We start from the raw sequence: 14,201 nt of genomic DNA, 5'->3' as shown, positions 1-14,201 counted from the left end.
GATAACCAAGGAAATAAAGGAGTGTATCAAATTAAAAACCAATGCGTATAAGGTGGCCAAGGTTAGTGGGAAACTAGAAGATTGGGAAAATTTTCAACGACAGCAATGAATGACTAAGAAAGCAACAAAGAAAGGAAAGATAGATTACGAAAATAAACTTGCGCAAAACATAAAAATATAGTAAAAGCTTTTACCGATATATAAAACGGAAAAGTGTGACTAAAGTAAATGTTGGTCCCTTAGAAGATGAGAAGGGGGATTTAATAATGGGAAATGTGGAAATGGATGAGACCTGAAACAATTATTTTGCTTCGGTCTTCACAGTGGAAGACAAAAACCATGCCAAAAATTGCTGGTCACGGGAATGTGGGAAGGGAGGACCTCGAGATAATCACCATCACTAGGTGGGGGTAGTGTTAGACAGGCTAATGGGACTCAAGGTAGACAAGTCCCCTGGTCCAGATGAAATGCATCCCAGGGTATTAAAAGAGATGGCAGAAGTTACAGCAGATGCATTCGTTATAATCTACCAAAATTCCCTGGACTCTGGGGAGGTACGAGCAGATTGGAAAGCAGCTAATGTAACGCCTCTGTTTAAAAAAGGGGGCAGACAAAAGGCAGGTAACTATAGGCCGGTTAGTTTAACATCTGTCGTGGGGAAAATGCTTGAAGCTATCATTAAGGAAAAAATAGCGATACATCTCGATAGACGCAACATGGATTCATGAAGGGGAAATCATGTTTAACTAATTTACTGGAATTCTTTGGGGATATAACGAGCATGGTGGATAGAGGTGTACCGATGGATGTGGTGTATTTAGATTTCCAAAAGGCATTCGATAAGGTGCCACACAAAAGGTTACTGCAGAAGATAAAGGTACGTGGAGTCAGAGGAAATGTATTAGCATGGATAGAGAATTGGCTGGCTAACAGAAAGCAGAGAGTCGGGATAAATGGGTCCTTTTCTGGTTGGAAATCGGTGGTTAGTGGTGTGCCACAGGGATCGGTGCTGGGACCACAACGGTTTACAATATACATAGATGACCTGGAAGAGGGGACAGAGTGTAGTGTAACAAAATTTGCAGATGACAAAGATTAATGGGAAAGTGGGTTGTGTGGAGGACAGAGAGGCTGCAAAGATTTAGATAGGTTAAGCGATTGGGCTAATGTTTGGCAGATGGAATACAATGTTGGAAAATGTGAGGTCTTCCACCTTGGGGAAAAAAAAAAACAAAACAGTAAAAGGGAATATTATTTGAATGGGGAGAAATTACAATGCTGCAGTGCAGAGGAACCTGGGGGTCCTTGTGCATGAAACTATTTTAGGAGTTAACAGAAAAACATTAAACCATGCCCCCCGATCTGGGAGAAACACCAACATTTACAATGCCTTTTTTTTGGCACAGAATCAAATTTTTTTTTCCCCAAGTGCCCCCGATAAAAGGGGAGGGGGGACACTAAAAGCACCGGCAATTAAAACAAATTAAACTTTAAAACGTAAAATCAAATTAAAATTTGGTTGCCGGGCGTGATGATGCACTCCAGTCCCTCCGATGCCCACCTCTCGCGGAAGGCCGCGAGCGTACCGGTGGACACCGGGTGCTGCATCTCCAAGGACACCCTGGACCGGATGTAAGAGCGGAAGAGAGGCAGGCAGTCAGGTTGAAAGACCCCCTCGACCGCCCGCTGCCTGGACCGGCTGATGGCACCCTTGGCCGTGCCCAGGAGCAGTCCTACGAGGAGGCCCTCGGACCTACCCGCTCCCCTCCGCACAGGGTGCCCAAAGATCAGGAGAGTGGGACTGAAGTGCAGCCAGAATTTCAGGAGCAGCCCCTTTAAATAATGAAACAGGGGCTGCTACCTCGTGCACTCAATAAAAACATGGAACACGGACTCCTCCAGACCGCAGAAATTGCAGGCGGCCTGGGAGTCCGTGAACCGGCTTAAAAATTTGTTGCACGGCACTGCTCCATGTACCATCCTCCAGGGCAAGTCCCCGATGAATAGTGGGAGGACTCCCGCATAGAGTACCCTCCATCGGGGACGCCCGCCTCCTCCGGACGGCAAGATGGTTCGCCATGGCGTGTCCGGACGGCCGGCGAGGATGGCAAAGTTGAGAGTGTGCAGGAGCAGCCCGTACAGGAAACCCCTCCGCGCGGAACTGAAAGGCACGGAGGGGATTTCCCCGAGGTGGCTCAAGTTGTGAGGCGCCGGCCCCCGAGGGAGGTTCCGGGGTTTGGCGCCGATGAGGAATTCCGTCCGGACGGGGGTCAGTTCAGACGGGATCTCCCACGTGCTTGAGCCTCCTCGATGCACCTAACAGTCAGGGCCCAAAGCTGTTTTTAGCGACTTGATGGCTTCGGCCGCGTGGCGGACGTTGGCAGAATTTAGGCGCCGCGCCAGCGTGTCTGGCGCCATCCAGCCCGCTCCTCCGCCATCGAGCAGGTCCCTGACCCTGGTCACCTCACCAGCCACAGCACTCTCGTCCGACCGCCACCTAAAACCTTGGTCGTGGAGGTACGGATTCCCGAGCAGCGGCTCCTGCAGGACGGCCGCCACTCCAGCCGGTGGAGAGCTGCGCTTGGTGGAGACTTTGTTCCAGACCCTGATGAGTTCCTTGTAAAAGACAGGCAGCTCCTGGAGGGCGGTCCTGACACCCCCCAAGTTCACAAACAGGAGCTGCGTGTCATAATTGAGGTCGCGCTGCTGGCGGAAGAAATACCTCGCCAGAGCGCACCACCTAGGAGGGGGCTCGACGTAAAGGTATCTCTGCAGGGTCTGAAGACGGAAAGTCGCGAGCTGGGCGCTGACGCACACCAACGACTGACCGCCCTCCTCAAGCGGGAGACTCAAGACCACGGCAGAGACCCAGTGCTTCCTGTTGTTCCAGAAGAAGTCCACCAGCTTCTTCTGTATCTTGGCGACAAACGCAGGGGGAGGGGTCACAGTGACCAGCCGGTACCACAACATTGCGGCCACCAGCTGGTTTATGACTAGCGTTCGACCCCTGTAGGACAGCACTCGGAGCAGTCCTGTCCAGCGCCCGAGGGGAGCGGCGACCTTGGCCTCCAGCTCCTGCCAGTTCGCCGGCCAGGCTCCCTCGTCGGGGCTAAGGTAGACTCCCAGATAGAGGAGATGGGTCGTGCTGCAGGCAAAAGGCCTGAGCTCCTCCGGCAGGGAGTCCACCCACCACGAGTCCAGAACATTTCTCCCAGTTGATCCTGGCGGAGGACGCGATCGAGTAAATCTCCTGGCACTCACGCATCCTCCGCAGGTCAGCGGGATCCTCTACCGCAAGGAGCACGTCATCGGCATAAGCCGAGAGGACGACCTCCACGCCCGGCCCTTGCAGAGCCAGTCCCATCAACCTCGTCCGCAGGAGGCACAGGAAAGGCTCCGCGCAGACGGCGTATAACTGGCCGGACATGGGGCATCCCTGGCGCACCCCTCTCCTAAAGCGAAGGGGCGCCGTCAAGGACCCGTTAACCTTAATCAGACACTCCGCGGCGGCGTACAAAAGTCGGATCCGGGCGACGAAATGCGTCCCGAACACGAAAGCGCGCAGAGTTCCGAGCAGATAGTCGTGATCCACCCTGTCGAACGCCTTCTCTTGGTCGAGAGCTACGAAGACGACCGACAGACCAGCCTCCTGGGAATGATGGATGAGGTCCCGGACCAGATGGATGTTGTCGTGGATTGTCCGGCCCGGGACCGTGTAGGACTGGTCGGGGTGGATCATGTGGTCCAGCACGGCACCAAGGCGAGCAGACATCGCCCTGGCGAAGATTTTGTAGTCCGTGCTGAGGAGGGAGACCGGGCGCCAGTTCTTGAGGCGGAGATCGCCCTTCTTAGGCAGCAGGACGATGACTGCCCTGCGCCAAGAGAGGGGCATCTCCCCGGTCGCCAGACTTTCCCCCAGGACCCGCGCGTAGTCGCCCCCCAGGACGTCCCAGAACACCCTGTGGAACTCCACGGTCAGCCCGTCCAGCCCCGGGGATTTTCCCCTCGAGAGCCGGGCGAGGGCACCGGTCAGCTCCGCCAGGCTTAGCGGAGCTTCCAGATTTTCGGCGCCCTCCGGGCTGACCTTCGGCAGGTCCTCCCACAAAACTCTACGCGCTTCCTCGCTGGACGGATCCGGAGAGAACAGAGCCCCGTAATATTCACGGGCCCTGTGGTTGACGCCCTCCGGATCCGAGACGAGAGAGCCGTCGTCGGCCAGCAGCGTCAAGAGCTGCTTACGGACACTCTGCCTTTTTTCCAGCGAGTAGAAGAAGGGGGAGCCGCGGTCCAGATCCCGCAGGAACCGGATCCGCGACCTCACGACCCGACGAGCTGCAGGTCCTCCAGCGCGGCCCTCTTTGCTTCGTACACCGTCCGCAGGGCCGGGTCCTGGACGACTTGACCGAGACGGGCTTCCAGGTCGAGCACCTCTTTTTCTAGGCGCCCGACTCTGGCCGCCCGCCTCTTGGTCGACCCCCTCGCGTACTCTTGACAGAAGACGCGGACGTGAGCCTTGCCCACGTCCCACCATAGCCTCAAGGAGGGGAAGCCCCCCTGCTTCCTTCTCCAGTCGGACCAGAATCGACGGAACGAGTCCTGGAACCGCACATCCTCCAGCAGCCGGTTGTTAAAGTGCCAGTACGCGGACCCCGTCCTCGCGCGGAGCGAAGCGAGCTCCGCCCACACCAGGTGGTGGTCCGAACACGGCACCGGCCGCATGGAGGCCACCGGGACGCAGGAAACGTACGCCCGAGACACGTAAAGGCGGTCGACTCTAGACCATCCAACTCCAGGCCTCACCCAAGTAAAGGCGCTGGAGTCGGGGTGGAGATTTCGCCAGACGTCCACCAAGTCGAAGGACCCGACCAGGTCCCTCAACTTCTCCATCGCCGTCATGCACTGCGGGGCACCGGAGCGGTGCCTCGCCTCGAGGGTGCAGTTAAAATCCCCCCCCCCCCCCCGAGGACAATGCAGTCGCCGACGTCGACGGAGCCAAGGAGAGCGGACACCTCTTCAAAGAAGCGCGTTTGCTGCGGGCCGGGCTGAGGGGCGTACACGTTCGAGATGGAGCGGCACGTCCCCCAGGCGAACCGTTACGTGCAGCAAGCGGCCTGGCACTGGCTCCTCGACCCCCAAGATCTCCGGCTGAAAATGCGGGCCCAGCAAGATGACCACCCCACTAGAAATGGCGGGGAGGTGGCTCATGCAGACCTCTCCTTGCCATTCCAGGAGCCACGTGGCTTCGTCTCCCGGAACGGTGTGGGTTTCTTGCAGGAAGCACACCGCATATTTCCCCTCCCGCAGGAGCGAAAAATTGTCAAATCTACGGCGTGCCGCTCTGCCGCCGTTGATGTTGAGGCTGGCTATGGTTATCTTCATGGCAAAAGCATAGTGCAACCTCTTCCTTAGCCTATTGTGGGGGAGGGAGTGGAGTCGTTTGTTGACCTCCACTCCATCAGCAGCCCAGCGAGGAACTTTGAGCCGGCGCAGCTCAAAGCCTTGAGCCTTTGATAAGGGCCCGCCCGCGGCCATGGTTTTAGCGGCGGCGCGGACGGACGCGACGAGCAGCCCCGGCTCGGACCATCTTTCCAGGGCCAGACGGGCTTGGTCGCGGCGACCCCGGCACTGGACCAAAAAGTCCCGGAGTTCCTCTGCGGGAATGGAGGAGGGTCTCAGTGGCAGCCGCGAGCAGATCCACCGCCTCACTGGCGATGGACTCGAGATCTTCACCCGCGTCCTCCACCGAGTCCCCGTCCCCCTCCGGGAGGTCGCCGCTAGCAGCCGGCCCGTCGACCACACGAGGTACGGCAAACGGCCCGGCCGCTCCATTTGGCCCTGGCTCTGCCCCGATCCCACCCCCAGGATCGTCGGCAGAGGAGTCCCCACTGGGCTCTTTTAAAATTGGTGCTAGGTCGGGAAGCGACAGCGGAAGGGGTTCCCCCTCCGCCCCAGGAACCGGGGAACAGGGAGAGACCTGGTCAAAGTAATGTTCCAGGTCCTCCAATTCCCCCAGCTCCACAGTAGGGGGCGAGGGTTGTTGTTCTTCTCCCTCCCCGCCGCCACCCCCCAGCCCAGCGTGAACGGATTCCATAAAATTGGCATTTTCAGAGTCGAGCAAATCCCGGGGGAAGTTGGGTATTGGCTGGGCGGGCTCCGCCCCCCCCTTTTCCTTATCTTGCCCTCGCCCGAGCCCCTCTGCGGTATTGGTCAAGGGCTCGGGCACGGGCTCAGGGCACCCCGCGCTCGCCGGTGACTGGGTTGGGCTGAGCGCGGTGGTCAAACTTTCCGGCGCACTGAGGGGACCCGCCTCTAGATGTCTCGTCTTCTTCCGCGCCTTCTTTTCGATCGGACGCTCTCCCTCCCCCCCGCCGGAGTCCGTGGAAACAAAGGCTCCCGACGATGCCCGCGCACCCATGGCTCCCGGCACGCGGACGCAACTAGGGGGAGGGGTGGCGGCGGCGCCAGCCTTGGCCGCCTTTGGTGGCCTTGGAGGCGGGGCAGTTCTTACGAACGTGCCCCACCTCCCTACAGGCATGGCACCGCACGCCGTCCGAAAGACGCGGTAGGCAGTCCCCTCGTGCACCACATTAAAGTGCCCTTCCGTCATGTCCTCCCGCGCCAGCCGGACAAAGAGCTGGCGGCGGAAGGAGAACACGTGGCGCAGGCTGTTCTCCTTGAGGCCGAGCGGTATGGGGTTGATCCCCGACCTTACCTCCCCCAGTTGTTGTAGGTGAGGGAGGAGGAGCTCAGCGGAAACAAAGGGCGGGACGTTTGACACGATGACCCTCTGCGCGGTGGCCTCGAGAGGGTCCACCGGCAGGAATGTCCCGCCCACCGTGAGCCCCTTTTCAAGGGCCAGGGACACCGCCCGCTCCGACCCCAGGAAGAACACGGCCTTCCCAGACATCTTGGAGGCTGCGACAATGGCCGAGGGGCCGACTACCCCAGCCATCGCCCGCACGCACTCCTCGATGGTCATTGTGGGGTGAGTGTAGCTCTTGACCCCGTGTTTTTTAGTAATAAGTGTAAAAGGTGGCAGGGCAGCGGGTGGCGCAGGAGGTGCCGTGGATGTGGACACCGCCTGCGCATATGTCCTCGCTGGCCCCGCCACCGGCGTGGATGGGGTCGCCATCACGGGGTCCCTTTAAGGGCTACACCCACCCCAAAGTCACAGGCCTTAATGGTCTTGATTGGCCTCGTTTGATTTGACCAAGCAAAGGAGCTCTTAATGAGGCACACCTCTCCCCTAGTTGGCAATTGGGGAGGGGCCTTGCTCCCTCTGCTCAGTTGTCTTAATTGTTTTATCTTTTTTTTTTTAAAATTAGGAGGAAGGGGCCTCAGAGAGAGAGGGGAGAAACAGAGTAACAGAGAAAGAGAGAGGGGGGTGGGAAGGGCGGGGGGAACTGCGAGGGCAGGTCTCCCCTCGCAGCTGTGGGTGGGTGCACTCCCCAGATGGCAAAACACACAAGCACAGTCTTTGGGGTGGTCTTCAGGTGGGGGGAGAAGACGTCTTCACCTGGGGCAGCTAGAGCCACCAGGCACACACTCCCAACGATGTTAATTGGGTGATTAAAAAAATCTTCAGCCTGGTAGCTCCAGCTATCCCAGGCGAGGCAAATGTGGGGGGTGGGGGGGGGTTCCAATTGTGGGGGGGGCCTAGTTGTAAGCAAGGCCCCCACACACACTACCACTCACACACACACCCCCCGCGATGTTCCGGCCCTCAGTGGTCTTCTTTCCTCCCCCCACCGATACAACAAAGTCTGTTTGGGAAATGCACCCACACCCACCTGTAGAAATGTAGAGTTTCCCTCCTTCCACACTGGATGTTGTTGTTGGTTTTTCCCCCTCTCTCCAACTCTTTGTAGAATGGTAAAATGTTTGAAAGTTTTTTTTTCTCCTCCTCTCCCTCTGGATGAAAGTTGGTGGTGAAGCCCCTTCCTTCCTTCTCTTCCTGGGCTGGTCTCAGGGCTCTCCAGGCAGGAGCTCAAGTTGATAGCAGCTCTCCTCACTGCTCACAGCTCCAACTGAGCAGGACACGCCTCCACTGCTCTACCATTGGTCCTTGTGCATGAAACTCTTTTGAGTTAACTTGCAAAACATAAACATTAAACTGTGCCACCCGACCTGGGTGACACACCAGACATTTACAAGGCCCTTTTTTTCCTTTTTTTTGTTTTTTTTTGGGCACTAAAATCACAATTTCTCCGGTGCCCCCTATCAAAGGGAAGGGGACACTAAAAGCACCGGCAATTAAAACAAAATAAACTTTAAAACGTAAAATCAAATTAAAATTTGGTTGCCGGGCGTGATGATGCACTCCAGTCCCTCCAGTGCCCACCTCTCGCGGAAGGCCGCGAGCGTACCGGTGGACACTGCGTGCTCCATCTCCAAGGACACCCTGGACCGGATGTAAGAGCGGAAGAGAGGCAGGCAGTCAGGTTGAACGACCCCCTCGACCGCCCGCTGCCTAGACCGGCTGATGGCACCCTTGGCCGTGCCCAGGAGCAGTCCTACGAGGAGGCCTTCGGTCCTACCCGCTCCACTCCGCACAGGGTGCCCAAAGATCAGGAGAGTGGGACTGAAGTGCAGCCAGAATTTCAGAAGCAGCCCCTTCAAATAATGGAACAGGGGCTGCAACCTCGTGCACTCAATAAAAACATGGAACACGGACTCCTCCAGACCGCTGAAATTGCAGGCGGCCTGGGAGTCCGTGAACCGGCTTAAAAACTTATTGCACGGCACTGCTCCGTGCACCACCTTCCAGGCCAAGTCCCCGATGAATAGTGGGAGGACCCCTGCGTAGAGTGCCCTCCATCGGGGACCCCCGCCTCCTCCGGACGGCAAGATGGTACGCCATGGCGTGTCCGGATGGCCGGCGAGGATGGCAAAGTTGAGGGTGTGCAGGAGCAGCCCGTACAGGAAACCCCTCCGCGCGGAACTGAAAGGCACGGAGGGGATTTCCCAGAGGCGGCTCAAGTTGTGAGGCGCCGGCCCCCGAGGGAGGTTCCGGGGTTTGGCGCCGATGAGGAATTCCGTCCGGACGGGGGTCAGTTCGGACGGGATCTCCCCACGTGCTTGAGCCTCCTCGATACACCTAATGGAGTCAGGGCCCAGAGCTGTTTTTAGCGACTCGATGGCATCGGCCGCGTGGCGGACGTTGGCAGAATTTAGGCGCCGCGCCAGCGTGTCTGGCGCCATCGAGCAGGTCCCTGACCCTGGTCACCTCACCAGCCACAGCCCTCTCTTCCGACCGCCACATGAAGCCTCGGCCGTGGAGGTACGGATTCCCGAGCAGCGGCGATTCCTTGGGCATGAATGACAGAAGGATAGTTTGCAGGTGAAGCAGGCAATCAGGAAGGTGAATGGAATGTTGGCCCTCATTGCGAGAGGGATGGAGTACAAACGCAGGAAGGTCCTGCTGCAACTGTACAAGGTATTGGTGAAGCCGCACCTGGAGTACTGCGTGCAGTTTTGGTCACCTTACTTAAGGATATACTAGCTTTGGAGGGGGTAGAGACGATTCACTCAGCTGATTCCGGAGCTGAGGGGGTTAGCTTATGATGATAGATTGAGTAGACTGGGTCTTTACTCGTTGGAGTTCAGAAGGATGAGGGGTGATCTTATTGAAACATTTAAAATAATGAAAGGGATAGACAAGATAGAGGCAGAGAGGTTGTTTCCACTGGTCGGGGAGACAAGAACTAGGGGGCACAGCCTCAAAATACAGGGGAGCCAATTTAAAACCTAGTTGAGAAGGAATTTCTTCTCCCAGAGGGTTGTGAATCTGTGGAATTCTCTGCCCAAGGAAGCAGTTGAGGCTAGCTCATTGAATGTATTCAAATCACAGATAGATTTTTAACCACTAACAGAATTAAGGGTTATGAGGAGCAGGCAGGTAAGTGGAGCTGAGTCCACGGCCAGATCAGCCATGATCTTTTGGAATGGCGGAGTAGGCTCGAGGGGCTAGATGGCCTACTCCGGTTCCTAATTCTTTTGTATGTTCTTATCAGAGGGTAACTGAAGGCTCACTGCAGACTCGCCTATCCAGAGTCCTGCTTAGCTACTGCACGAGACCACACTCACTCATTGGCATCCCACCTGCTGAACTGCTCATGAAAGGAGCATTTAAGACAAAGCTCTCATTAGTTCACCCTGATCAAAATCAACAGGTAGAGAGCAGGTGGCTTCAACAAAGTGCATACCATAACAGCGCAAATGTGTCAAGCGAGATTGAAGTCAATGATCCTATATTTGTATTGAATTATGGACAGGGTCCCAAGTGGCTTCCCGGCACTGTCGTGGCCAAAGAGGGGAGCAGGGTGTTTCGGGTCAAACTTTCAAATGGACTCATTCACCGGAAACACTTGAACCGAAGCAAATCAAACTCAGATTCACGGACTACCCTTAGCAACCCACCTTGGACCCTACCTTTTTTAATCCCCACACACACACACACACACACGTGGCAACCGACACCACGGTTGACCACGAAGCAGAACCCATCATCCACAGCAGCCCTGCAGGGTCCAACACACCAGGCAGCCCAGCAAGGCCAGCTGCACAGCAGCCCAGCAAATGATTCAACAACACCAGCTTTTACACCGAGACAATCAACCAGGGCAAGGGCCCCAGATCGACTTGTAAATATAGTTACACTATTGACTGGGGAGAGGGGGAGAAATGTTGTTATATATGTGGACTTGTATTTACTCTGTACAGCCACCAGAGGGCTCATTCCCAAGTCCCAAGGGATCCCATAATCCCTTGAGAGCACAGGTATTTAAGGCGGCTTCACAGGTTGGAGGGGCACTCTGGAGACCTGCAGTAAAAGACTGAAGGTCACTTTACTTTGAGCTCATTGTTCAGTCTGACATTCTCCATACACAAATCGAAGTGATACTCAGCTTCCATGCTAGTGCTATGGAGCAGTGGCAATTGGCTCATTCCAGGTTACTGTCACATCTATTAAGAGCATACAAGCCAACTGAGAAAACTGGTAAAAGCTGACCCAACCCCAAAAATTGATAACTCAAGATCAACCCTGGTATGTGTACACAAGCAGTTATTGGGCTTTGCTGCACTTGCATTGAAGGAAACAAAAACATAAGTGCACAAAAAAGGAAAACCAAATGTTGGAGAACCAAAATTGGTGATGCATTTTTAAGAGCACCAAAGTGAACTGCCCCAGAAAATTGATGTTTTTAATGTTAAAAATGATGTACAGTAATACTTCACAAGGAATTGATAATCTAAAGGAAATAGCATTTGGACTTTCAACAGACCAATTAATAATTTGCCCCCAAAAAACAACATCACTCCTACATTCAACTTTGGACCCCCAGCATTAATGATGCCTCTGATCTCTGCAGATAGAAACTCTCCTCCATGAGAATTTCTGCCTAGTCAACAACCTAGTCAATGGTACTGAAACTTCCAGACAAGGAATCCCATCTTGCAAGTGGAATGATACATCACATTCCCCAGATGGACACAGCACTGCATCCCCCACTATACCTAGTCTGCACACATTCCTGAAGATGTACTCACTGCTTGTAGAATTTTTTTTTGAAGATTGTGACTCTGCAGCAGATGATAGTGACCCAGGTAAGGTGGGTAACCTTGGCTCCTGCGATTGTCACCATATTGAATTGTGGCAAAGGACTGTAGTTTGGAAAATATTACACCCTATTCAAGAAATGGGGAAGGGATGAGCCAGGAAATTACAGACCAGTTATTCTTAGTTCAGCAAGCTTCTTGGCCCTGAAGTTACCAGGATACCTCTCTGTTGCCAGAAGTGCAGTGGGATGGGATCATTGTGGCCCCAAAGAAACCTCAGTCAGCTCATTTATAATATTGCTGAGTGGGTTCAGGATAGGAATCCCACAAACTGGGAAATTACACCTGGGTAGGCCCCAAAATCTCAAGGGGATGGAGGAATGGGTTGCTTGGACATAATTTCAACTTAAGCTGCTCTGCACTTCAAGCCAATTACTGCATACAGAAGGAAGCACAAGTGACAACAGGCCATGGAAACAAAAGCAGAGTTGCAAACCTCAGTGAAATTCAACATCTATTAAATATTAGGCAGAGGAAGGACATTGTGGGTGTAGGTGGCAAGAAAACTGCCAATACTGCAGCATATAAAATGCAGAAGGAAGTGACTCAGGCTGTCAGTAGCACCTGCCCAACCCCTAGGACCCTCACCAATGCAGGAAAAAGTTTAATGTCTTGACTAATTCAATAAAAGGTAAGTGAAAGGATTAGAATACCATTATCGTATATTTTCTTCCTTTGAGACAATAGACTAACAGTTCAGTTGGTACCAAAGGGAATCACCCAGGAGGACAAACTGAATACTTAAGTAGGTATGGTTCTCAATGAATACTTTGCATCTGTTTTCACAAAGGAGAGGGGCGATGCAGACTTTGCAAAGAGGGAAGAGTGTGAAATATGAGATCAAATAAACATAGCGAGAGGGGAAGTATTAAAAAGGTTTGGCAGCTTTGAAAGCAGATAAATCCCCAGGCCCAGATGAAATGTATCCCAGGCTGTTGAGGAGAGAGAGAGAAAAAAAAAAAGAGAGAATGTGAGAGAGAGAGAGAGAGAGAGAGAGAGAGAGAAAGAAAAAAAAAGAAGAGGGGGGGGATGAAAAAGGAGAGGGGGAGAAGAGAGAGGGAGAGAGCAAGAGCAAGGGCGAGATTATGGGGACAGCTGTGGCTCAGTTGGTAATAATCACCTCTGAAATCAGGTGGTCATGGGTTCAAAAATCTTGCCTGTCATTCCAATGCAGTACTGAGGGATTGTTGCACTCAGTGGTGTCGTCTTTAGGATGAGACATTAAGCAGAGAGGTTTGCTCTCCAAGGTAGACATAAAAGATCCCATGGCACTATTTTAAAAGAGCAGGGGAGTTATCCCCATTGAAGATCACAAAAACAAATTATCTGGTCATTATCACATCGCTGAGAGAGAGAGTTTGCAGTGTGTAAATTGGCTGCCATATTTCCTACAATTAACACTTCAAAAGTATTGAATTGCTTATAATATCCTGGAGATCATGAAAGGCACTTTTCTCCGACAGCTTCTCCCTCAATTGACTATCCTCCTGCAGATGTGCCCTTCCTCGATAACACACGTTCTACTTCTTTCTGAAGAATGTCCTTTCCGTCAGATATTTTCCCCTCCATTTCCATTGTTCCTAGAGATGTTTCCTTTCTGACAGAAGTCCCCCTTTCTGACAATTGCTTCCACCTCTCGATTCCGCTGTTCTCTCATACATAAATGTTCTGGTTAGTTTTCTCGCTCTCGCACAGATGCTACCCTTCCTGACACACAGATGTTCCCCCTCTGATAGGCATTTGCTCTCCTCTTTGACAGATGCTTCCTGACAGCTGTTTCATCCCAGGACAGATGGTCCCCTTCTGATAGAGCTTCCCTTCCCCCTGACAGATGTTCCCTCTCTTACCTGGGCAGCGCTCGGCTGCCGACACGTTGCAAAGATCCGAGCCGGTGGAGATTCGGAGCTGACCAGCTGTTTAACGATTTCCAGCCCGATGCCCCTGTTCGCCCCGGTAATTAGAACAGTTTCAGCCTTCAGCCCCGCCATGGCCAGCCTGGATCACCTGGGGACAGTTCACGCCTTACACTTGGACTGCACCCGCTACACTCGGGAACAGCACTATCTCTAAACCCAAATTGAGGACATCTGTTCCCAATTCTGCAACTCGCCTCTTATAATCACCAACCCCGCCCACAAATCGTGGAGTCTGACGATCATCGGGCCGCAGCGCTGCATTGCTTCTGAACCTAATTATAGACCCCACCCTGTTCTTCATCACTCGGCTCCTTGCAGGTTGGCTTCACTGGAACTATTTCAAAAATTCAGAAATCAAGTGATTGATTTTCTTGCATGATATTAGTCATTTAAATTCTGTAATGTGGCTAATAAAAATACTTCCCCAGGCCCCACACTGCCCGATGGCACGTTCCTTTTTTTTTTGCCTTTCATTGTGGTAGAAATAACTCAGCTACAGAATCCCGGCTCTCTGGGACCGATATTCTTTGGGACTCCTTGCTTCGCACATCACAATAGTGGCTGGACTCCAAAAGTACTTCATGGGCTGGAAAGCGCTTTGAGACGTCCAGTGGTCGTTAAAGGCACTATATAAATGCAAGTCTTTCTTTCTCCTCCATCACCACC

At 53.7% G+C, this 14,201-nt stretch overlaps 1 protein-coding gene across 1 annotated transcript in view; it reads right to left on the bottom strand.

Moving 5' to 3' along the window:
* LOC139227017 (C-signal-like) overlaps nucleotides 1–13,607 on the bottom strand; it is a 26,321-nt gene extending 12,714 nt beyond the window's left edge. The window contains exon 1 of the mRNA XM_070858107.1: nucleotides 13,467–13,607. Within this exon, the coding sequence (XP_070714208.1) occupies nucleotides 13,467–13,607 (141 nt within the window). The remainder of the gene's footprint in view (nucleotides 1–13,466) is intronic.
* Between the last annotated feature and the right edge of the window lie 594 nt (nucleotides 13,608–14,201).

Source organism: Pristiophorus japonicus, chromosome 16, assembly GCF_044704955.1.
Source record: "Pristiophorus japonicus isolate sPriJap1 chromosome 16, sPriJap1.hap1, whole genome shotgun sequence".
Lineage (NCBI taxonomy): Eukaryota > Metazoa > Chordata > Chondrichthyes > Pristiophoridae > Pristiophorus > Pristiophorus japonicus.
This window is presented reverse-complemented; position numbering and strand designations above follow the sequence as displayed.